This window comes from Mobula hypostoma, chromosome 13 (genome assembly GCF_963921235.1).
Source record: "Mobula hypostoma chromosome 13, sMobHyp1.1, whole genome shotgun sequence".
In the NCBI taxonomy this organism is placed as follows: Eukaryota; Metazoa; Chordata; class Chondrichthyes; order Myliobatiformes; family Myliobatidae; genus Mobula; species Mobula hypostoma.
The window spans coordinates 10,533,406-10,557,311 of record NC_086109.1 but is presented as its reverse complement, the minus strand read 5'-3'; the positions used below and the strand labels follow the sequence as shown (position 1 = coordinate 10,557,311).

At 40.0% G+C, this 23,906-nt stretch overlaps 1 protein-coding gene across 2 annotated transcripts in view; it reads right to left on the bottom strand.

Annotated features, from left to right (window-relative positions):
* Window positions 1-3,453: 3,453 nt before the first annotated feature.
* Window positions 3,454-23,906, bottom strand: part of nucks1a (nuclear casein kinase and cyclin-dependent kinase substrate 1a) — a 51,646-nt gene continuing 31,193 nt past the window's right edge. For both annotated transcript variants that reach the window (XM_063065274.1, XM_063065273.1), the window contains exons 7-8: window positions 8,776-8,931; window positions 3,454-6,204 (exon numbers count right to left, since the gene is read on the bottom strand). In XM_063065274.1, coding sequence (XP_062921344.1) covers window positions 5,969-6,204; window positions 8,776-8,931 — 392 coding nt within the window. In that variant the 3' untranslated portion in view covers window positions 3,454-5,968. The remainder of the gene's footprint in view (window positions 6,205-8,775; window positions 8,932-23,906) is intronic.

The following is a 23,906-nucleotide window of genomic DNA, read 5'->3' as shown; positions in this document are numbered from 1 at the left end:
TTCCTCATAATACCCTGAGCTGCAATAGCATTGTATTGATATACTACCATGGCCCAGGATTGCTTTTATATTTGTGCATATTTGATTTTTTTTTTTTAAATTGTGTTCTTTATGCTTTTTGAGTTTTTCTCTGCTGCATTAGATCCAGAGGAGGAATCGTATCATTCTCCTTTACACTTGGGTACTGAAGGATGATAATAAACAATCTTGAATACTGTCAGTATTGGTGCAGTAAGTTCTTGGAAGTTGAATCTGTTGTTTTTCATCCATCTTCAGCCTTTACTGGCACTCTTAATGCTTCAGGTTTTCCATCATAGTGCAAATTAAAGGCAATGGCAAGTGTGGCTAGAAAACAATTCTCGGTCTATTAATTTTGAGGCTTTGGATGACTTGGGTATTATGATCCATCTGTAAATAACGCACTCTGCAACCTCCCCACCTTTATCCACCCCTAATACACATACTGTATATTATACACTGCATCTTATAGAAGGTTTTTTTGGTTAAAATTCAATCACTTCAATCACCATCTCTCCTCAATGATCAGGCCCCAGTTTATATCAAATTAAGGGTATTCCTTTAATTAGTGTAACTTTAAAGGCAGTAGCATGCTACTTTAGCAAGATCAATTTCCACAACTAGTGTCCATTTTCTAGCAAAGAGCACAGAATACTATTTTACTAACACGCAATTTAACAAATAGAATTAAAAGCATGTAGGGCAAAAAAAATCTTTATATAAAGCAAATCTTTAACAAATATAAATGGGATGATTACACAAAATGAACCCCATCACCATAGTTATCCAGTCTTCAAAGACATTATGTTGAATACATTCTGGTTTCTATCACCTAAATTAATACAATTACACACACACAAAAATATGAAATTGCGCCAAAATGCAGCGTCTGCACCAACTTGACCCTTTGAGTGAAAACAAACAGGAAAAAAAAATCTGCTTTAGAACAATTGATAGCAACTGGATGTGTAATTGCAAAGGTACTTTCATTCCTAAGAACTTTAGAAGAGGCATTCATATCAATAGATAAAGCATCCATATTCTACAGAGAATCAGGCTGCTTAGGATTTCTTTGTAACGAAGGCAGGAAAGCTAATCACAATAATTCTTTCACAGAAAATATTCCAATGCATACATCAACAGTCCTCCCCCCCACCCCCACCAAGTGTGCCAGTTATGTTGCACACTGAATCACACCAATACACAAAACCATGCTTGGATCAACTATGTAAACAGTCCGAGATGCCCCAACATATTCTGAAGTCACTATGTAAAATGGAAATGCGAAAGATAAATGTCATATGGTCCATCCCTCTAAAGTATTCTGAAAGCTTTAAAGCTGACAGAATTAATTATTGCAAAAAATACTGTAGGGTCTATTAAATACAATCAAAGCTGTTGGTCACTTCTCCAGTTAACAGAATCTGTTATTTTTACAATGGCAGGAACATTTCTTTAGCATTTACTGTGAAGACATGCAGTGCAACTCCTTAGAATGACAATTTTATTAATTCACTTTATTCATTCTCTCACCCCCATCCTGTAGTCCTCTATCACTATGGTCATAATCTACCACTTCAATACAAAAATTCAAAGCCTTCTGGGTGCATTCATAACAACTGCTGATTGCAAATAACCAGCTCAACACACAAAATAAACTAAACATTATCTTAGTTTCGTGGAAAGTGGTTCCAATGCTCCCAAAATAGCAGTACCATAGGATTCTCATTAGAAGTAGGGGTTCCCAAACTGGAGTCCACAGACCCCTTGCCTGATGGTATTGGTCCATGGCATAGAAAAAAGGATGGGAACTCCTGCAACATAGGAACTCTCACATTATGCAAGTAGCCTGAAGCAGGAAGTATCTACTAAAGTACATGTGGAGCTTCTGGATCTTCTCCAGTTCTTCAAGTCCATTATTTGTGCAAGCTTCTTCAAAGGAGATGGAATCATCTGTATGACTGAGTTTCTCAAGATTTTGTTGAAACTCTCAGTTTTTAATTTAAAGTTATCTATAATTCATCTATCTGTTTGTTTCAGAGAAACACAATCAGCCCTCATTACAAGGGATTAGTGATACTTTGTTCTTTGCCTGAACTATATAATCCGGCTGACAACTGATTGATAGTAGCACTACAAAATGTCTCAATCATTCCCCTAACCAAGAACAAATATAATACTAATCTGTCATTATGAAAGTAGACCCAGCATTGTTTGTATTTCAATAAAAGAGCCAGATTTTGGTCACAAACCCAAAAGCCACTACAGACTTTTCATGAATTCCACATTTTGTGAGAACTGAATAAAACCACTACTTTATGAAGGCAAAATACATTCAAGCATAATGTAATCTCAGAAATGAAGTTTTCGGCAACAGGTATCTGAACCATAGTATACTGCCAATATTTTTATGCAAGTGTCTTGCCCTACATAGTGTGACAGAAATGATATTGCAAATATTCCTGCCAAAGAGTACTAACATTCTACTTCAAGGAATTATTTTGCCCAAAGCACTTTTCCTCTTTAAAAATGATTAAGTATCAGGTTTCGAATATCATCCCCAGTCAGTTTAGGCTAAAGCCAATCAGGGATCACAACTCAACTATGTCGGAAAACAAGTTATTTCTCTTCCAAGGAAATTCTTGCTCTGATCACTACAAGCATCTCCAACCAGTTTTGTAAACATTTTCTAAATGCAAAATTGTTTTACTCTTTCTGGTTAAAAATGTTACCTTTTGCCTTTTCCCCCATAAAACAGGTGATTTTTAAAAAATTGTGTGCACTTAACGCAAGTGCTGCACAGAAAGGAATAAGTGAACCAAACATTGGTCTGAAAAGGGTAAATGTAAAATCAGCCTATGGAAACAGATTAGCTATTGATTCATTGAAATGCAAATGAGACAAAAGAATAATAAGGGACAGATAATTATTTGCTCCCAAATTCTCCATCCCTAGGGGTTTCTTCCACATCCTGTAGTTATGTTGCGCACATTAATGGCTAGCAGACACATTTGTGAGCACAAGTAGAAAACATTAAACGTTGCTCTTTTGTATAGCAACTCTATTCAAAGTGTCAGCGTTAGAAACATTAAAATTACAGCAGTCAAAATTGCCTGTGCTGTCTTCTTCTACAAAATGCACAGCTTAATTCTCTTCACGCCTAAAATCTATTGCCTAATCATGAAGTGCAATTAAACTTTAACATGTTTTCTTTGTCCCCTACTGTTCAAGAAATAGAAAGCAGTTAATCATCCAAACACTTGCATGTTCACAATTTTTTTTAAAAGCTCATACTTTATATGGTTCTGATATCTACTTTATTCTAAATTGAATCATTAATAGACTGAATCTGTATTAAATCTTTAAAACAATACAGTGTCAAGAAAAATATTGCCGGGACTGATGTAATTAGTAGTAGCGGGCATGCAAGTGAGATTGACAAGATCAGGAATATAATAAGGTTATAGTTGGATAAGTGTTTTTTTTTAAACCCCAAAGAAACACAGATGTATTCCAACATGGGAATCTCTACTGTCCGTATATTGCAAAAATCACTAAGTGTTTCTCAGAATACCCCAGGGGATTATGAACGCTGCTGCTTATAAGGAATACTGTTATATACAAGTGAATCAACACCATTATATAAACTGGGCATCACAAGGTGAAATACCCACATATAATGCTAAAGGAATCAACCCTAACAGAAGTAAAACAGTATCAAGAAGATATAGAAACTACACACTTTCCATTTACAACACAGGAATCTCAACATGCCCTTTACATGGGCTACTACTAGTCAAATGATGCTGGCAGTTGAAAATATTATAGTACTCCAGAAAGAGCTCAAAATCACATTCTTCAATATATTGGGCAACAATATAAAAATGACTTTTGGCCAGGCTATTTTATAACCTGCGCTCTTCTGCAAGTAACACATCACCATTACCTTAAGAGTACAGATGTGTTCAATTTATTAGATGATACAATTCTGTCCTTGCCCAAACACAATGCACATCTTAAAAACTTAAGAAAAACTGAGCCAATGAAATATTGCAAGATATACTGGAGTAGAATGCGTCTTTGTTTTAAGAAAATTAGGTTAGATGATCAAAACCGCTGCTTTCCCATAGTCCATTACAGGAAATGTCCCTTATTGTAAAAAAAATCTGAACTGGAAAAATGGAATGTGGTTGGGACATGTGGGAAGACAATATTTTCAATATACTATGAAGCAGAAAACACCATCAGTTGCAATTTCCCAGAGATATAACATCTTAAAAACAAAACTCTGGCATTTTAATAGAACTCAAAAGCCAAGATTTTTAAACTACTCCAGAACTTACAAGTGTACTACTCTCAACGTTACATTAAAAATGCTATCTCGTCATCCTTTAATTCCCACCAACCCCCCCCAAAAAATAACTGAGCATCGAAACCAATTTACATCAGCAGACATTTAATGTTCTGTAGCGAAAATAAAAACAAAAGAAATTGAAAGCCCACTTGAATTGGATCTCAACATTAAGAATTGGCTGTACAAGTTTTTTTTAATCTGTAACTTACAAAGATATGGCTGCTTTGACAAAATGCTGATAAAGACAACAAACGCGTAGTTTTTCAGGATTCAGTCACATTCATTTTTAAACGTTTCAATCTGCAAAAAAAAACAATTCAGTTCACAAGATCAGACCTGATGACTCAGTGATTTCTGGTGGTGCAGAACTGCTTTTATCCCAGTTTTGTTTTTTTTAAGATTAAATATAAGTGTTTAAAATAAAACTAGCAATGAAAACTGTGTGATAGGTTTACAGGATTATTACATCACACATTCTGTTCATTTACTGTGAACAGCATGGCCATATCTTAAAATACAACTATTTTGTGATAGAGCAGTTCCTTTTTGTTAACTGGTTAGATATGAACTGCAGGACACTGGCCATTTCGATCCCCTGTAAGTTTTAAAAGCAGAAGTTTAGACCAAATTACACTTTTTAAAAAAAAAGGAATTTTGAAATATAACATACAATTTTCAAACAGGATTATAGCAGTTGACTGAAGATTATTTATTCGTCACCACTTTATATTTAGTTATGCAACATGGGTTCACATGTCCAATTTAAGAGGATACTTTTCATTTTATACAAATCATGAGGTAAGAACTGGGTACAAAAGTCTAAAGTGTTTGAGATGAATTTTAGAAAATTCATCAGATAATATACTGAGAGAGAGACCAATCAGTCAGCATTAAGCAAAATCTACACTGCTTTTAATGAAGCTGCATCTTAAACTTGTCGCTCATTTCGCTATGTGTATTTACAGCATTGAAATTTTACAAGGTTGAGAGAGTTATATATTTACAGGAGCCTTTGATCTTGTCCTTTGCTATCAAATCTTTCAAACAAAGAAATCCACAGGAATGATTCATTCATAGATTCATTCACCGGGAAGAAAATTAAACAATTTTTGTTGCTAAGTGGAATGAATTTCATGTTCTATAAATTATACTTTGACATTCACACCTTTTGTCCTTTTATTCTGTACACAACTCATTGGGAAGGTACGTTAGCTTCCTGGATCAAACAGGCCGAGAGGTTTGCCTGAACATAATGTAGGTACATCTGCTGTGCTAATATACTTTTGTAGCTTGGCAAGACTTTTTATTACCTGACATGAAATTCTTATTACAAAATGAAAGTTTCGCCAAAAATACTAGCAATTTTGGCTAACTTTGCAGATTCTTATTTTGAAAAGATCAAAGCAACTCCTATAAAATAGCAAGCCAAATTTAAAATGATTTGATTTTGTTAATGACCGCAAGATACAAAATGGGACAGCATAAAAAAAATACACGCACACACCCACTCAAGTCCTCTGTCTAAACCTTGTGAACCAAGCTGTCAGTGAAATTTATTCTAACTCTACTTATATAAAAAATATTCCCTTGTATTGTTCAGTCATCCCCAGAATTAACTTCCTCCTCTTCCTCCTCCTCTTCTTCCTCCTCCTCCTCCTCTTCCTCATCTTCTGGCTCCTCCTCTTCATTTGTTTCTGGTGGAGGACTCTTCTCTTTCTTTGATTCTTTAGCAGGACTTTCAGGTGGTTGCCCCTTAGAAGGTGGTGATGCCTTTGTGGTAGCAACCCGTCCCTTCCCTTTACCTTTTACCGGACTGGGAGTTGCAGGGGTGACTTCAAAAAAGAAAGACACACAAATCAGTAATTAAAAATATTCAGTAATGTGACACAAATCACTTATTTTAAAGTGATTCGAAACAACTTAAGATTAACAGATTTCTGATACAAGTAATTAAATGCTTGGCTATTCGGCAGGAAAATAAAAATTGGTCTGTTAAATTCATGTTTACCTAGGAGATATGACAGAGTAAAAACTACAAAGAAGTTCTTGCAGTCTTATTAATCAACACTACTATATGCCCAACAAGACACCTGGCTTGTTTGTTAAACAAAAGGTTAAAATGAAGGCATTTAACTTTTAATCGGGGTTAAAAGTCAAATGAAATATATAAGCAAAATGTTAAATGATGGTAATACTGGAAATATAATGCACATTAAATAAATAAAAGTAACCAGTATGTTCCTAACTAACAAATTACTAAGCACAGAGATCCCAAAAGTTTTCATTAAACCTTGTGTACTTGGTGACAAACTAGAAATGTAAACGCTGAGTAATCATTTAATGACAGAAATTATGGGAAGGAAAAAGTGACACTAAATTTCTTATGAAGGGCTTCATATTTCAACATATAAGCTAAAGAAATAAGAAAGATACACACACACACGAGAACTGTTGGAAGAGGAAGGCTTAAACTTGAAGGCAGAAATGCACTCAATTTAAATACAAAATATTCGCAATTTTTTAATGCATCAAGTATTATGACAAATATTATAGGTGTAGAAGACAACATGGTAAGCTTGGAACATAAAAGCTCAGGTCAACACGTTTCTCTGGCTACAACTGTGAAGAATGGTAGAAAACTTCCCCAAACATTGTGAACTTGCAAGGCTTCCACTCAAATCCCAAACAGCCAACTCAATTTACAATTAAACTTTGCCAACTCTCATTAACATTTAAGAAGAATTAAATGACTAGCTGAAAACTCATGACACTGCTGGGATATTGAATTGGTATAGATAGGTATTTCATGGCTGGCACAGACACAGTGTGCTGAAGCGCTGGTTTCCATGCTGTATGAGTATTACAGCTCAAAGTGGAGGAGCATCTGGGATTCTTCTGACATAACCCAACTGTGCACAGAAGCCACAGCCATCCAGTGTGGGTGGTGGAAAGAGTACACTATCTGACAAATTGCCCAAAGGGGTTGTTACTTGGCAGCTGCACTGAGAATTGGTCTGTTTTGAAGGCTTCAAACACAGAAGGATTCTTCTCTGGGAGGTTCATCATCTGAGCAAAGTAGGGGACAGGTACCTGGCATAATTCATCTTATCATAGGATCACAGAAAGCTACCATCGCTGCAATGCTATCACATATTTTCTAGCACTAGGGGCGTATACCTTGCCAAAATTCACTATAAGAATTATTACCCCCAGATGATACCGGTGGCTCAAATTTGGGGTCCTGGCTCTTCTACATGTTCTAAGATAATAACGGCAGTGATACCTAAAATATGGTAGACCCAAGTCATGGCCAGAATCAAATGCTGCCTAAGCAAGGACCTGGATAAACTGCAATTTGCCTATCACCATAATAGATCAACAGTGGATGCAATCTCACTGGCTCCCAGTGCAGCTTAGAAGGAACAGCGCTGCATGCCCAGAGGGTTTTAGTGCAATTACTGACATGACCATGTTGCAATTGTTGCGCACTTCACACTGCCCTGAACTGAACAGTTCATTATCGACCACACTGGTGGCATGGAATTACATGGGAAAACTTAAAGACTGCTGCCCAGTTTATGAGAAAATTGCTGTAGAGATTTCAGTACTAGTTTATATAGAGATTTTCCCAAATCTTAATCTATTCGACAAACTGAAAAGGGCTTCTTGCTTGTTACATGTTGACACCATGATATGAATTTGTAATTCAGTATTCAAGTAGTTTGAGCGCCGATCTGTATGATGAAAAAATTGTCTCAATTCTTCTCCTTCACTAAATTCAATTTTGTAGATTAACTGATGATCTTTCTTACCATTTAACCTCATGTGGAGGGAAGAGGAGCAAAGGATGAGTTTTTTTTAAGTGAATGAGTAGGCCCTGCTGTTCTTTGCATCTTCATTGCCATTCAACATCATAATCTAACAGAAGTATACTAATCTTTTCCACTCCCTTCAAAGTTTAAGAGCGAACACAAGAGTTCTGCAAATGCACAAGAAAAAAATCCTTTCGGAAGCTTGTATGGATGCAAGGACTTTTAAATCAGGAGGTACTACACCTGTTCGCAAGTGCCAATAGCCCAAAACAACATGATGTAAAGGCTAAATTCTCTTTTCTTCATTCCTTGATTGCTGAACAATTCTATTGATACAGTTGTGAGACAGACATTCTTCTGAACTTTTGCTCAGACCCCAGGTACACCAACATATTCCTGTAGAATGAAAACTCACTGGCTTCACTCTTCCAATCCAGCTTCCTTATTTGAGCCTATTTGAATCAACCAAGTACCTCACCTTCACTTTTATACTCACTGATCCTGAACTACACAACCATACCTTTGTCTTTACCATAGAATTAAAAAAACTCGAGACAGCCCATGGATTTAATTTTTCCATTAACAGCTTACCTGTAGCGCTGAGCCTGGGTTTAGGTGTCTTCTTTTCCTTTTTCTCAGGCACTGTTTTAGTTTTCCTTCCCTTTTTGCTTTTCTTCAAAGAACTCTCATAGTCACTATCATCATCCTCCTCCACGTAGAAGTCTGCATCACTTCCAGAATCCCCTTCTATAATAACATGTATAATTGTGAATTTCAGTCATATAATCAGTTTTTTTAATTGACCAAATACCATACTGATTTTTTGGTGCTGTATTTTCCATTAAAAGTTTGTAAATTCCTAAACTGCAAGGAAAGGCCTATGATGAACACCAACACGAGACATTCCTCATTACAAGGTGGCGGAACAATTGTGGTTTTGGACAAGAATTCCAGATTGCAAATTCAAAAGCCATCATAAGAGGCCACAAAACTGAATTCAACACATTTAGTGGTTTTATTGATCTGAAAAGTTCACAGCCAGGTCATTAATGTACCCCAAAGAAAGGTACCCTGAAAACCACACCTCATCATGAACTTAATCAGTATGTATATCAGTGCTCCCAAAGATTGTCATTTACTGTAAATTTTTCTTACATTTGACCCCTCCCACTCCCCTGCCCCAGAAAGTGCAACACCCCACACTTATCACTTGTCCAAGTTAAACTATCTGCCAACTAGTCTATGAATGAATCCTTTGACAACCTTCCTCAATTCATAATTCCACCAAGTATTGTGTTATCTGCAAGCTTGCAAATCAGCTCACTTACATCTTTGTCTATATCACAAAAAGCACACAATTGGTCCACAGTACCAGAGATCACCAATAAGGGTTCGATTTCCCGAGGTCAGGTATGCTCTCCCCGTGACCACATGGGTTTCCCCTGGACACGCCATTTAAACATTCACAGTCTAGGTTCAAAGAAGTATGTCAACCTCTGGGGTAATGCCTTCTACAAAAGCTATTTGGAGTCAGGTTTTCCAATCAATGAGATGAGATTGGAGGTGTGGGTTGTAGAGGTGTCCTACCGTATATAAATGATACACAATGTCAAGTTACTGACAGAGCCTGCTCTCCTCAAGATCAAAACAACTTTCAGAGAACCTTAGAAGAAATGTGCAGAAGTATGCTGGAAAAGGCTACAAAAGCATTCTAAAGACCTGAGTGTTCATTAGTTCACAGTAAGAAAAAAGTCTAAAAATGGAGAAAATTCATCCTAGGAGTCTTGCAAAGATCACACCAAGGCCACAAAATGCAATACTGAAGGAGGTGAAAAAGAACCCAAGGGTAACAGCAAAAGTCCTGAGGAAATCTCTAGAGCTTGCTAAAGTCTCAGTTCATGTGTCCACTATACAAATAGTGTTCATGGAAGGACATCACTGAGGAAACCACTGCTCTCAAAAAAATACTGCTGCATGTCTCAAGTTAGCAAAAGACCACCTGGATGTTCCATAACGCTTCTGGAACAATGTTTGGTGGACAAATGAGACAGAAGTTGAACTTTTTTTGCAGAAATGCATGCCAGTACATTTGGAGGAAAAAGGGTACTGCACACCAACACCAAAACCTCATCCCAACTGTGAAGCATTGTGGTTTGGGGCTGCTCTGCTGCTCGAGGACCTGTACAGCTTGCAATCGTTGAGGGAACAATGAATTCAAAAATTGTATCATGAAGGTCAGGGCAGTGGTCTGGCACCTGAAGCTTAATAGAAGTTGTATGATGCAATAAGACAATGATCTGAAACACAAGAGTAAATTAATTAACAGAATAGTTTAAAAAGAAGAAGATTCATGTTTTGGAATGGCCAAGTCAGAGTCCAGATCTTAACACAATTGAGATGCTGTGGCATGACCTGAAGAGGGCTGTTGATGCAAGGCATCCATAAATATTGATGAACTGAAACAGTTTTATATGAAGGAATGGTCTAAAATTCCTCCTTGCTGTTGTGCAAGTCTGATCAGCAGCTACAGAAAACATTTGGTAGAGGTTATTGCTGCTAAAGGACATTCTACCAGTTATTAAATACAAAGGTTCACATGCTTCTTCCAGCCTGGACTGTGAACGATTTAAATATGTGTTCAATAAAGACAATATAGGCCAGTTCGTCTGACCCAAGTGGCGAGGAAGATTTTGGGAGTCAATTGTTAAGGAAGTGGTTTCAGGGTGTCAAAATGGTTGTTGTGATGCATCTTGTGTGGCAGTGTAGTGGGTAGTGTTTGTCGCTCTCACTTTCAGCTTCCACTGCTGGCTAGCAGTCTTGCAAAAAGGAGAGCTGAATGTGCAAGTCTCTCTCTGCCAGTACATGGCCTCTCCAACAGCAAGTCTCATGTAGTGCCTCCTCGCTGGTGACACATGGAAATTGAACTCCTTTCGGTCACAGGCTGAACTACAGAGGATGGGGAGAAGGTCTGGCCCCTGCACACACAACACGCAGGCCCACCTGCATGTAGACATGCCCTGGTGCTTGTGGACCAGATCCCCAGTTATGGGTAAAAGCCCCACTGGCTTATGAGCAGCCTCGGGAGAGGCAAAGGCTATGAGAATAAACCCAGACAGAAAATCCAGAGTGGAGTCCCTAAAGCAGCTGGACATCATTGAATATTCTTACATCCTTCCAACAGCTCCTGCAGCCAAGCTGGTACCAAACATATTGCTTCATAAGCTTTCCTTTGGACTACACTGGTGAGGCTGAGAGGGAGATCTTGACGACTGAGCACCTCAGGATCTCCATACTTTCTGCCTAGGCTTGTGATGATGAACATTTCCCATTGTCCTTCAAGACAGATGGATGCCAACAACAATGGTTTCAGGGTACTTGGAGGCATAGGCTGTTGTCACCATGGTTTCCTCAAGGAAAATCTTGCCTGACAAATCTACTGGAATTCTTTGAAGAAATAACAATAACAAGCAGGATAGACAAAGAAGAACTGGTTGATGTTGTGTACTTGGATTTCCAGAAGGCCTTTGACAAGGTGCCACACATAAGGCTGCTAAGTAAGCTATGAGCTGATTTGCAGAAGGAAAAGAATGGGAATAAAGGAAACCTTGTCTGGCTGGCTGTTGGTAACCAGTTGTGTTCCACAGGCACCTGTGTTGGGACCAATTCTTTTTACGTCATATGTCAATGATATGGATAATGGAATTGATGGCTTTGTTACAAATTTGCAGACGATATAAAGATAGGTGGAAGAGCAGGCAGTTTTGAGGAAGTAGAGAGGCTACAGAAGGACATACAGATTAGGTAAACGGGCAAAGTATCAGATGGAATACAGTGTTGGGAAGTGTATAGTCATGTACTTTGGTAGAAGAAATTAAAAGGACGACTATTTTATAAATGGAGAGAAAATTCAAAATACGAGGTGCAAAAGACTTGGGAGTGCTTGCGCAGGATTCTCTAAAGGTTAATTTCCAGATTGAGGTAGGCAAATGTGATGTTAGCATTCATTTCAAGAGGCCTGGAATATTAAAACAAGGATGTAATGTTGAGACTTTATAAAGCTCTGTGTTCCGAGACAGATATTTCAGATAAAAACAATGACGCATGCGCACCAACTTTAATCATCTGCTCATGAGTGCATGTACAAGTATACCATAACATCCCCCTTTTTATCAAAACAAAGAAAAGGAACAATTGTATTAACAATTAAACTCAATTTCTCTGTAGTCTGTTTTCTAGTGTATTTTCATGGAATTAACTTTCAAAGGATTCATTAATCGTGCCTTATGTCTCTTATGCCTGTCACAAATACATACCACTCATTATTTCCATTTGTATGAGCATATATACAAAATATAAAATATACTAAAATTCGACTTTAACTTCAAACTACACAACCTCAAACAGGACATGGTCCTTCTTTGAGTATAAACACGACATTAAAACGCCAAATAGTGTCACAGACTTATTGTTTTTTTAGATTATGAAGACACGTAGTCCCCTTTTATTGTCATTTAGTAACGCATGCATTAAGAAGTGATACATTATTTCCTCCGGTGTGATATCACAAAACGCAGGATAGACCAAGACTGAAAAAACTGACAAAACCACATTAATTATACATATAGTTACAAACAGTGTAACAATACCATAACTTGATGAAGAAAGTCCGTGAGCACAGTAAAGTTCAAAGTTTCTCAAATGTCCCACATCTCACGCAGACGGGAGAAAAAAGAAAAACTCTCCCTGCCATGCCGACCACAATCTGACTCTGAGTCATCCGAAAATGTCGAGCTCTGATCAGCTCTCCGACACCGAGTCTCTGCCGAACGATTCCACCTCCTTCTCGGTCGCCGAAAGCAGGCAAGGCCGGGGATTTTGAGGCCTATCCTCCAAAAGATTCCCGACCATGCAGTAACGACAGCAGCGGACGGGTGTTTCAGAAATTTCTCCAGATGTTCCTCTGTGCTTTCACGTCCACTCTCCATCAAATCAGAATTATCCACGGCCCCTACTTAACAGATACGATATCATTTTTCACCGGAGAGCTGCGCATGCACGGCGCACTGCCATCTTCTCCTCCCACCGATTCATTGTTCATGCCATTACTCAATGTGGGACAAAGTCTTCTAGATATTGTGGCCTTTTCACTGTGCGGCCAGAACGAGTTTTTACTGTTTTGTCCAAGTCCTGTTGTTTGTTATTTGCGTGTTTCAACGTTTGTGTTAGTGTTTGCATTGTGTCATTAGCCTCTGCTAGTGTTTGGTTGTGTGCATTTAATAAGGTAGGCACACTGTAGTCATTGTCATTAGCCTCTGCTAGTGTTTGGCTGTGTGCATTTAATGCGGTAGGCACACTGTAGTCATTGTCATTAGCCTCTGCCAGTGTTTGGCTGTGTATATTTAATGCGGTAGGCACACTGTTGTCATTGTCATTAGCCTCTGCCAGTGTTTGGCTGTGTGCATTTGATGTGGTAGGCACACTGTTGTCATTGTCATTAGCCTCTGCCAGTGTTTGGCTGTGTATATTTAATGCGGTAGGCACACTGTTGTCATTGTCATTAGCCTCTGCCAGTGTTTGGCTGTGTATATTTAATGCGGTAGGCACACTGTTGTCATTGTCATTAGCCTCTGCCAGTGTTTGGCTGTGTGCATTTGATGTGGTAGGCACACTGTGGTCATTGTCATTAGCCTCTGCCAGTGTTTGGCTGTGTGCATTTGATGTGGTAGGCACACTGTTGTCATTGTCATTAGCCTCTGCCAGTGTTTGGCTGTGTGCATTTAATGCGGTAGGCACACTGTAGTCATTGTCATTAGCCTCTGCTAGTGTTTGGCTGTGTATATTTAATGCGGTAGGTACACTGTAGTCATTGTCATTAGCCTCTGCCAGTGTTTGGCTGTGTATATTTAATGCGGTAGGCACACTGTTGTCATTGTCATTAGCCTCTGCTAGTGTTTGGCTGTGTATATTTAATGCGGTAGGCACACTGTTGTCATTGTCATTAGCCTCTGCTAGTGTTTGGCTGTGTGCATTTGATGTGGTAGGCACACTGTGGTCATTGATCTTAGTTGTTTGACCTGGTTTTGCCTGTTCATATGTGATTAGCTTTTCAGGCGGTTCCTCAGCCGTCTTTCATAGATGTGTACAATTATGTCGGTAGATCCCTGAAGGGGTTTGAACTACATACGAACGCTCATCAAGGAGGCCGACACACAATTGCTTTCTCCCAATTCTTTTTACCTTGCAATAGCGGTTGCATGCGCACAGTATCCCCTTCATCGAGTGGGGCAAGATCTTTGGCTGATTTGCTGTAATTGTCGGCCTGCTGCTGGACGGTTTCATATGCTTGTGTTCGCGTACAGCTCTGGGTTCCAGAACCCACTGTTGTAGGCAGGAGCATGCGTGTGTGGCCATTCATCAAACGCTGGGCAGGACTTGTGCTGCGCCCTTGCAAAGGTGCGTTGCATGGTCTAGGAGTGCGAGGTAGGGATCTGCTCGCGATTTGTTGCTCTTTGTGAGGATCCGCTTAGCTGTTTAAACTGCTGATTCAGCTTTTCCATTCGCTCTGCTATTTCTGGGGCTGCTACACAAGTGCTCAAAATCCCATTCTCGTGCAAATCTGTGAAACTCCGCTGACATGTATTGTGGCCCATTCTCACTAACCACTTGTGTTGGGCTACCATATCTCGCAAAATGGGCCTTCAATTTGCGAATAATGGCTGCGCTGGTCGTATCACAAAGAAGATCTACCTCGAAGTAGTAATCAACGGTGCAAGATACTCTTTTCCTTCAAATGTAAACAGGTCGGTACCTATCTTTTCCCATGGCCAAGCAGGTACCTCATGACTCATAAGCGATTCTTTCTGCTGACTCATTTCGTATGTGCGACAAACATCACATGTAGCAATATATTGCATAATGTCGCTGCTCACGCCTGGCCAAAAAAAAGACATTCGCATGCGCGTCTGAGGCAGCCTTCTACGCCCAAATGTGATGAATGAATTCTTTCCTTCATTTGCTTTCGCTCACTTTGCGGTATGATGACATGCTCACCTTTGAAGATTAAGCCGTCTTGGACTGCGAGCTCATCCCTATAGCTGTGAGTTGCTCTGGTAGCGCGTCACGTTCGCTTGGCCATCCACTGATGATTACGCGTTTCAACATCTGTTGTGTGTCACCTTTCCCTGTTTCTATGCGAATCTGCTCCAGACGCTCATCGTGGATTGGCAGGTGCGATAGCATGTTGACTTCATCGAAGCTGTTCTTCTGGCCTGGAGTACCGCTAACTGCCCGCGATAGCGTATCCGCAAGGTGCATGAGCTTTCCTTGACAGTAGGTGATGTCAAAGTCATAGGTCTGCAGGCGAAGAAGCATTCCCTTTAGGCGCTTTGGTGCCTTCACCAAAGGCTTCTTAACTATCATTTCGAGTGGCTTGTGATCGCTGAGTACTCTTGTGAAGCAGCCAAAAGTGTATTGATGAAAACGCTCGTGTGAAAACAATCGCATTCCTTTTGATTGTTGCATAACGCGTTTCTGTGACCATTAGCACTCTGCTTGCATATGCGATCTGACCTCCATTCTGGAGGAGTGCTGCCCCTAGGCCTTTGTTGCTGGCGTCACATTGGATGGTTAGCTCTTCCTTAGAATTGTAGTATGCTAACACCGGTGCTTCGGATACCATCCGCTTAATCTTGGAGAGCGCGTTTTGCTGCTCAGCCGACCACTCCCATGCTACATCTGGCTTTGTCAGCTGTCGTATTGGCTCAAGGGTATCTGAGAGACATGGTAGAAAACGGCTCAGGTAGTTGACAAATCCGATCAATCACTACACTCCCTGCACATCCATGGGTGCTGGCATGTTGAGTACGTCAGCAACCTTTTTAGGATCAGGCTGAAATCCCTCACTTGTGATGAGATGCCCCAAAAAGGGTATCTCTGTCACTCTGAAAACAGATTTGTTCTTGTTGAGCCTGATATGCTACCCTGCACAACGCTGTAATAGCTGCTCCAAGTTTCACATCATGATCGGCAATTGCCTTTTCCTGTGTTCTCCCTTTTCCGTACACCAGAATGTCGTCTGCGATGCAGATCACTCCCGGTAGTCCTTCCAGCGCCTGATGCAGCCTGCGCTGGAAGATCTTTGATGAAACACTGGTTCCAAACAGGAGTCTGAGCCATCTGCACCATCCGAAAGGTGTGTTGAAAGTGGTGAGCATGTTTGATTTACGGTCCAATTTCACTTGCCAGAATGCAGAACTCATATCAAGCTTGCTGAAAACCTTAACCTGGTCAAGATCTGGCAAAATGTCCTCTATCACCAGAAGGGGGTAGTGTTCTCTCCTCGGCACTTTGTTCAATGGTCGAGGGTCAATGTATATATGAAGATTGCCGTTGTTCTTCTCTGTGACCACTAACTGGCTAACCCACCTTGTAGGTTCATGGACTGGAGCTATCACCTTGCAGTCTACCAGTTGATCAAGCTCAGTTTTCACTTTCCACTTCATAGCGTGAGGTAGACGTCGTGGGGGTAACACTGTGGGTTGAACTTCCTCATCAATCTGCAGGTTGGCTGCACCCGGAAGCTCCCCGAGCGCATCATTGAACACCCCTGCATAGCGTGCTTCTGGTGTGCATTGTTTTTCTTTAAGTGTAGATGCATGCACCCTGCAAAAGTTGTCATTGTTGACCATAATCAGCTTCATTTGCTGGCTGGCCCTGCTTCCCAGCAATAGTGTAAAGTCATCAGCGACCACAACAAATTCGAACCGCAAGTATTCTGTCGTCATGGGGTTACGCAAATTTCACTCTGCAATTTGGAGGAGCAAATTTGTAAGGAGATAGCAGGTATTTGTAGTAAGCACAAGGTTGTGATTGTGGGAGATTTTAATTTTCCACACGGACTGGGAAGCCCATACTGTAAAACGGCTGGATGGTTTGGAGTTTGTAAAATGTGTGCAGGATAGTTTTTTGCAGCAATACATAGAGGTACCAACTAGAGAAGGGGCAGTGTTGGATCTCCTGTTAGGGAACGAGATAGGTCAGGTGACGGAGGTTTGTGTTGGGGAACACTTCGGTCCAGTGATCACAATACCATTAGTTTCAATATAATTATGAAGGATAGGTCTGGACTCAGGGTTGAGATTTTTGATTGGAGAAAGGCCAACTTTAAGGAGACGCGAAAGGACTTAGGAGGAGTAGATTGGGACAATTTGTTTATGGGAAGGATGTAATAGAGAAATGGAGGTCCTTTAAAGGTGAAATTTTGAGGGCACAGAATCATTATGTGCCTGTTAAGTTGAAAGGAAAGGTTAAAAGTTTGAGAGAGCCATGGTTTTCAAGGGATATTGGAAAATTGGTTCGGAAAGAGAGAGATATCTACAATAAATATAGGCAGCATGGAGTAAATGAGGTGCTCGAGGAATATAAAGAATGTAAAAAGAATCTTAAGAAAAGCTAAATTAGAAAAGCTAAAAGAAGATACGAGGTTGCTTTGGCAAGTAAGGTGAAAATAAATCCAAAGGGTTTCTACAGTTATATTAATAGCAAAAGGATAGTGAGGGATAAAATTGGTCCCTTAGAGAATCAGAGTGGACAGCTATGTGTGCAGCCAAAAGAGATGGGGGAGATTTTAAACAATTTCTTTTCTTTGGTATTCACTAAGGAGAAGGATATTGAATTGTGTAAGGTAAGGGAAACAGATAAGGAAGTTATAGAAATTATGATGATTACAGAAGAGCAAGTACTGGTGCTTTTAAGGAACATAAAAGTACAAGTCTCTGGGTCCCGTCAGGATACTCCCTAGGATCTTGAGGGAAGTTAGCGTGGAAATAGCAGGGGCTCTGACAGAAATATTTCAAATGTCATTAGAAACGGGGATGGTGCAGGAAGATTGGCGTATTGCTCATGTTGTTCCATTGTTTAAAAAGGGTTCTAAGAGTAAACCTAGCAATTATCGGCCTGTGAATTTGACGTCAGTGGTGGGTAAGTTGATGGAAAGTATTCTTAGAGATGGTATATATAATTACCTGGATAGACAGGGTCTGATTAGGAACAGTCAACATGGATTTGTGCGTGGATGGTCATGTTTGACAAATCTTATTGTATTTTTTGAAGCGGTTACTAGGAAAGTTGACGAGGGTAAAGCGGTGGATGTTGTCTATATGGACTTCAGTAAGGCCTTTGACAAGGTTCCACACGGAAGGTTAGTTAGGAAGGTTGAATTATTAGGTATTAATATTGAAGTAGTAAAATGGATTCAGCAGTGGCTGGATGGGAGATGCCAGAGAGTAGTGGTGGATAACTGTTTGTCAGATTGGAGGCAGGTGGCTAGGTATGCCTCAGTGTTCTGTACTATTTGTCATATACATTAATCATCTGGATGCTGGGGGGTCCTTTCTTCTGCCTTCCTCCCTTCTTGAAGATTGGAGTGACATTTGCAATTTTCCAGTCCTCCAGAACCATCCAGAATCTAGTGATTCTTGAAAGATCATTACTAATGCCTCCATAGTCTCTTCAGCTACCTCTTTCAGAACACTAGGGTGTAGTCCATCTGGTCCAGGTGACTTCATCTACCTTCAAACCTTTTAGCTTCCCAAGCACCTTCTCCCTAGTAATGGCAACTGCACTCACTTCTGGCCCAACACTCTCAAGCTTTCCGCATACTACCAGTGTCTTCCATAGTGAAGACTGATGCAAAATACTTGTGTAGATCATCAGCCTTCCCTTGTCCCCCATTACTGTCTCTCCAGTGTCATTTTCCAGTGATCCAATATCCACTCTCGCCTCTCTTTTACCCTTAATATATCTGAAAAAAACTTAGTATCTTCTTTTGGCATTGTTGGCTAGCTTACCTTCATATTTCATCTCTTCCCCCTTTATGGTATTTTTAACTGCCTTCTTTTGGTTTTTAAAAGCTTCCCAATCCTCTAACTTCCCATGAATTTATGTTGTAATTTGTAGCCCAGATCCTGGCTACTGTTCGGAGGCCTGTATATAAAGCAACTCCCATCAGGGTCTTTTTACCCTTTGCAGTTTCATAACTCTACCCACAAGGATTCTACATCTTCTGACCCTAGGTCACCTCTTTCTAAGGATTTGATTTCATTTCTTACTAACAGAGCCCTCTGCCAACCTGCCTCTCGTTTCAATGTTAAGGTCCCAACTATAATCTTCTTTCAACTATGACTCAGTGATGTCCACAACATTGTACCAGCAATCTCTAACTGTGCTACAAGAGAGTCAACTTTATTCCTCACATGGTGTGCAGTCAAATACAAAACATTCAATCCTGTATCCAAAACCCTTTTCGATTTTGTCCCCCCTCTACGTTGCAACTCATTTCACTGACTGCAATTTTGCCCTATCATCTGCTTGTCTTTCCTGAGTCTCACTACACAGTCTCTGCTTGTAAACCAACAGCCCTATCACTCTAGTTCCCATCTCTCTGCCAAATTAAGTTTAAACCTTCCCCAACAGCTCTAGCAAAACTGCCTGCGTATTGGTCGCTCTCGGGTTCAGGTATAATCTATCCCTTTTGTGCAGGTCATACCTTCCCCAGAGATCCCAAAAATCTAAAACCCTGCCCACACACCAGTTTCTCATCCACAAATTAATCTGCCAAACCATCTTATTCTTACCGTCACTGGCGTGTGGTACAGGCAGCAATCCAAAGACTGCTACCCTGGAGGTCTTACTTCTCAGTTTTCTACCCAGCTCCTTAAATTCTTCAGGACATCCTCAGTTTTCCTATGTCATTGGTGCCAATATGTACTAAGGCTTCTGGCTGTCATGGACTTAATCCCAGACATCCCTGACCTTGGCACCTGGGAGTCTCTATGGTGTCCACAGAATTCCTGTCTATTCCTCTAACAATATAATCTCCAAACACTACTGTAATCCTCTTCTTCACACCCCGCCCCCCCCCCACAAGCCACAGCACCAAGAACCGGTCAGCGTAGCTCCCCCTCCCCTCCAGTTGCTTATCCCCTTCAGAAGTATATAAAATGGTACACTTACTATTAAAGGTATGGCACAGGGGTACTCTGCACTGGCAGCCCATTTCCTGCCTCCTGCAACTTAGGGGTGACTACCTTCCTGTACCTCCTACCTATCATCTCCTCAAGTTTCTCATGTGAGTCAGAGTCAACATATTTCCCCAACCTCCAGCCTCACCAAGTCTACAATTTTCCAATTTATTTCTACTGCCCCCTTTTAAACAAAAAAAACTATATTGGCTGTTCTCCAGTCCTATGTCAAGGGGATACAAAGATCTCTGTCTAGGTTCCAGTAATCTCTTCCCTTACTCTTCCAGATAACCTGTGACAGATCCCATCGGGTCTTGGGGAGGGAACGTCGACTCAGACTACGAGAGGCCTGCGTCGGGCATTTCCATGCCTTACAAGGTGCAGATTGGAAATCTGTGTGGGGCAGCACTCCTTGCACAGACACTAGAGCAATGTGTGGTTAAGTGCCTTGCTCAAGAACACAAACATGCTGCCACAGCTGAGGCTCGAACTAGCAACCTTCAGATCACTAGATGAACGCCTTAACCACTTGGCCCATGTGCCTGGGGACATTCACCTTAATTGTCTCCGAGACCCATCCCCTGTTAGACCAGAAGACGGACAAGAACACTACCATATTCATCACTGATCTATCCTCCACCATGATGCTCTTTAGGAGCACCACCTCCTCTTAGATACCAACTTGGCCCTGAACATCACACTCCTCACCAATCTCACCGGGGACTTCCGGTAGCGCTCATGGAGTGAAGTCGCGTTCTTGACTCGCTCCATTACCTCTGAGTTTTTTTTCTCTATGATCAGCTATACTTTAATTAACCATTAAGGTATCAACTCTTACAATACTTTGAATTAAATTGAACTCTCCGATAACTGGATGCGTCTTAGATCTGCTATGTCTAAGAACGGGAAAAACGGCAAGGATGGTAAACCTCCGGTTAAACCGAAAGGTATGGATTTTCCTCCGACTGAATCACCGGTGACTTTGAAAGCTATATCGGAGTTAATTCAGAGGGAAATTTCAACCTCTGTTACGGAGATGATTCGTACGGAAATCGCTGTCTCTGTTAAGGACCTGATTCATACGGAAATCTCAATTAATCTCCAGAAAATTGCCGATTCAATTGATAAGATGCAAACATGTATTGCGGAACATCAGTCGGCTATAACTGATCTTCAAAAATTCGCCCAACAAAGTGAGCTTAAGATGGGGAAAATCGAAGAAACAATTAATGTAATGAAGAAGAAACTTGACTTTCTGACTTTTAAAAACTCTGACTTAGAATCTAGAATGCGACGGCAGAATTTACGAATGATTGGGGTGCGTGAAGCTGTTGAATCTAACAACCCCATGAAGTATTTTTCTCAACTTTTAAAAGATGCATTCCCTACTGTATTTCCTGACCAACCACCGCTACTGGATCGTGTTCACAGAGTCCCATCATACTCGTCTAGGTCAGATAGACCTAGACATGTTATCTTACGTTTTCATTACTTTCAAGACAAGGAGAGACTGTTTCGATTCGCTCGATCTAAAGGTTTCATTGATTTTTCGGATCTTAAGTTCCGATTCGTGGAAGATTTCAGTAAACCAATCTGGGACCAACGGGTTCGCTACAGATCTGTGATGTCGGAATTCTATAAGATGGATTTAAGACCAGCGCTGCTGTACCCTGCACGTCTAAGGATTCGCATGTCAGATGGAGTCCTTCGTTTTTTTGATTCTCCATCGGATGCCCAGAGTTATCTGGATCAATTTTCACCTTCAACATCTTAATTGTTATTTTTTTAACTATCTCCGTTGATCGGAGGCTGTGAATTGGTTGGTTTTAACTTTTTCGTGCCCTATTTGGGCAGAAAAGTTTATTTTTGATTTCTTAATATGGTTGCTAAACTTTCTTTTTAACTGCGTCATTTCTTTCTTTTCCCAGGGGATTCTGGGTGGTTACTTCCTTATTGTCATTTTACGTATTTCCTGTGTGGCCTTGCTTTTTATAACTAGTTTATGGTAATAATCTTATTTTTTCTTGTTGTTGTTTTGTTTATTCATGGGTTTGGGGTTTATTGAGGTTTTTTTTTAAATATATATTTTCTGGCTTTTGTTCTGTTGTGTGTGTATTTTAATTGAGTTACCTTTTTTTCTACTTTTTTACTGTTTTACAATTAGCTGATCTTTTTCATATTTATACCTCTTTTTTAGGGAGCGTATACCGGAAGTCATGTGGGTAGTTTTAGCGCTTGCTTCTTTCGGGCGGGTCTGCTTTAGATTTTGCCTTGGGGTCTTGGGGTGGGGGGTGGTGGGAGGGGCTTCACGTTTTAGTTTTTTTCTCTTTGGGCTATATACATTATTGAAGTACTGGTTGCGTCCTTTTTCCCGGTATCTTGTACGTTCTGTTTCCTCTCCAGGTTCGTGGGTCGAGCCTATCGTCAATCCTCCTCGCTGTGGGTTGACTTTAGGATTTATGGAGTCTATTATTAATTTTGTCTCCTGGAATACTAACGGTCTTAATCATCCTATTAAAAGAAAAAAAGTTTTTAAAGTGTTCCGGAGACTTAAAGCACAAATTTTATTTTTACAAGAGACCCATGTACGGAGGGGGGACAGACTACGTTTTTTTAAATTCTGGAAGGAGCAACAATTTCATTCGAACTCCAATGCTAAGATTCGAGGCGTCTCTATTTTTATAGATTCCTCAGTTACTTTTATACAACAGGATATTTTTTCTGATCCGAATGGTAGATTTTTATTGGTTAGTGGTTTACTATTTAATAAAAAAGTAGTTTTGGTTAATGTTTATGCTCCTAATATGGACTGTCCGGAATTTTATAAATCATTATTTAATCAGTTTCCGAATTTGAACGAGTTTTCATTGATCTGGGGCGGAGATCTTAATACCTGTTTGTCTCCAGCTTTGGACCGTTCGGCTCCTTTACGGACTTTACCTAATAAATCTGCAACTTTGATTAACTCTTTCCTTTCTGATTCTGGGTCGACGGACATCTGGCGTTTTCTGCATCCTCAGGAAAAAGATTTTTCTTTCTTTTCACATGTTCATCATTCCTATTCAAGAATTGATTATTTTTTTATTGATTCTCGTCTTATTTCTTCAGTGATTAAATGTGATTATGATTCTATAACCATTTCGGATCATGCTCCACTTAAGCTTTCTATTAAAATTATGGCCAATATACAAAATAATAGACAATGGCGTTTTAATTCGCTGTTGCTTCAGGACTCGGACTTTGTTAACTTTATGAATGAACAGATTGAGCTTTTTTTTACAATTAACCATACAGAGGATATTTCGGTTAACACTCTTTGGGACACTTTTAAAGCCTATATTCGTGGTCAGATTATCTCGTATTCTGCTGCTTTGAGAAAGAAGCAGAAGCAGGAAGAGATGGTAATTGTGGACAAGATTAAAGAAATTGATAAGAAATATGTTATGGCTCCTTCTGAGGAGTTATACAAACAAAGAACTGAACTTTATCTCGTCCTCGATTGTAAACCAATTAAAGAAAATAAGAAGTGAATTTTATGTTCACAGTGACAAAATTGGCAAGCTGCTGGCTAATCAATTGAAATCTAATTATGTTAAATCTCAAATCAATCAGATTTATAACCAAAATGATCGATTGATACTGGATCATGTGGGGATTAATCAAACCTTTTGTGATTTTTATTCTTCTTTATATCAATCAGAG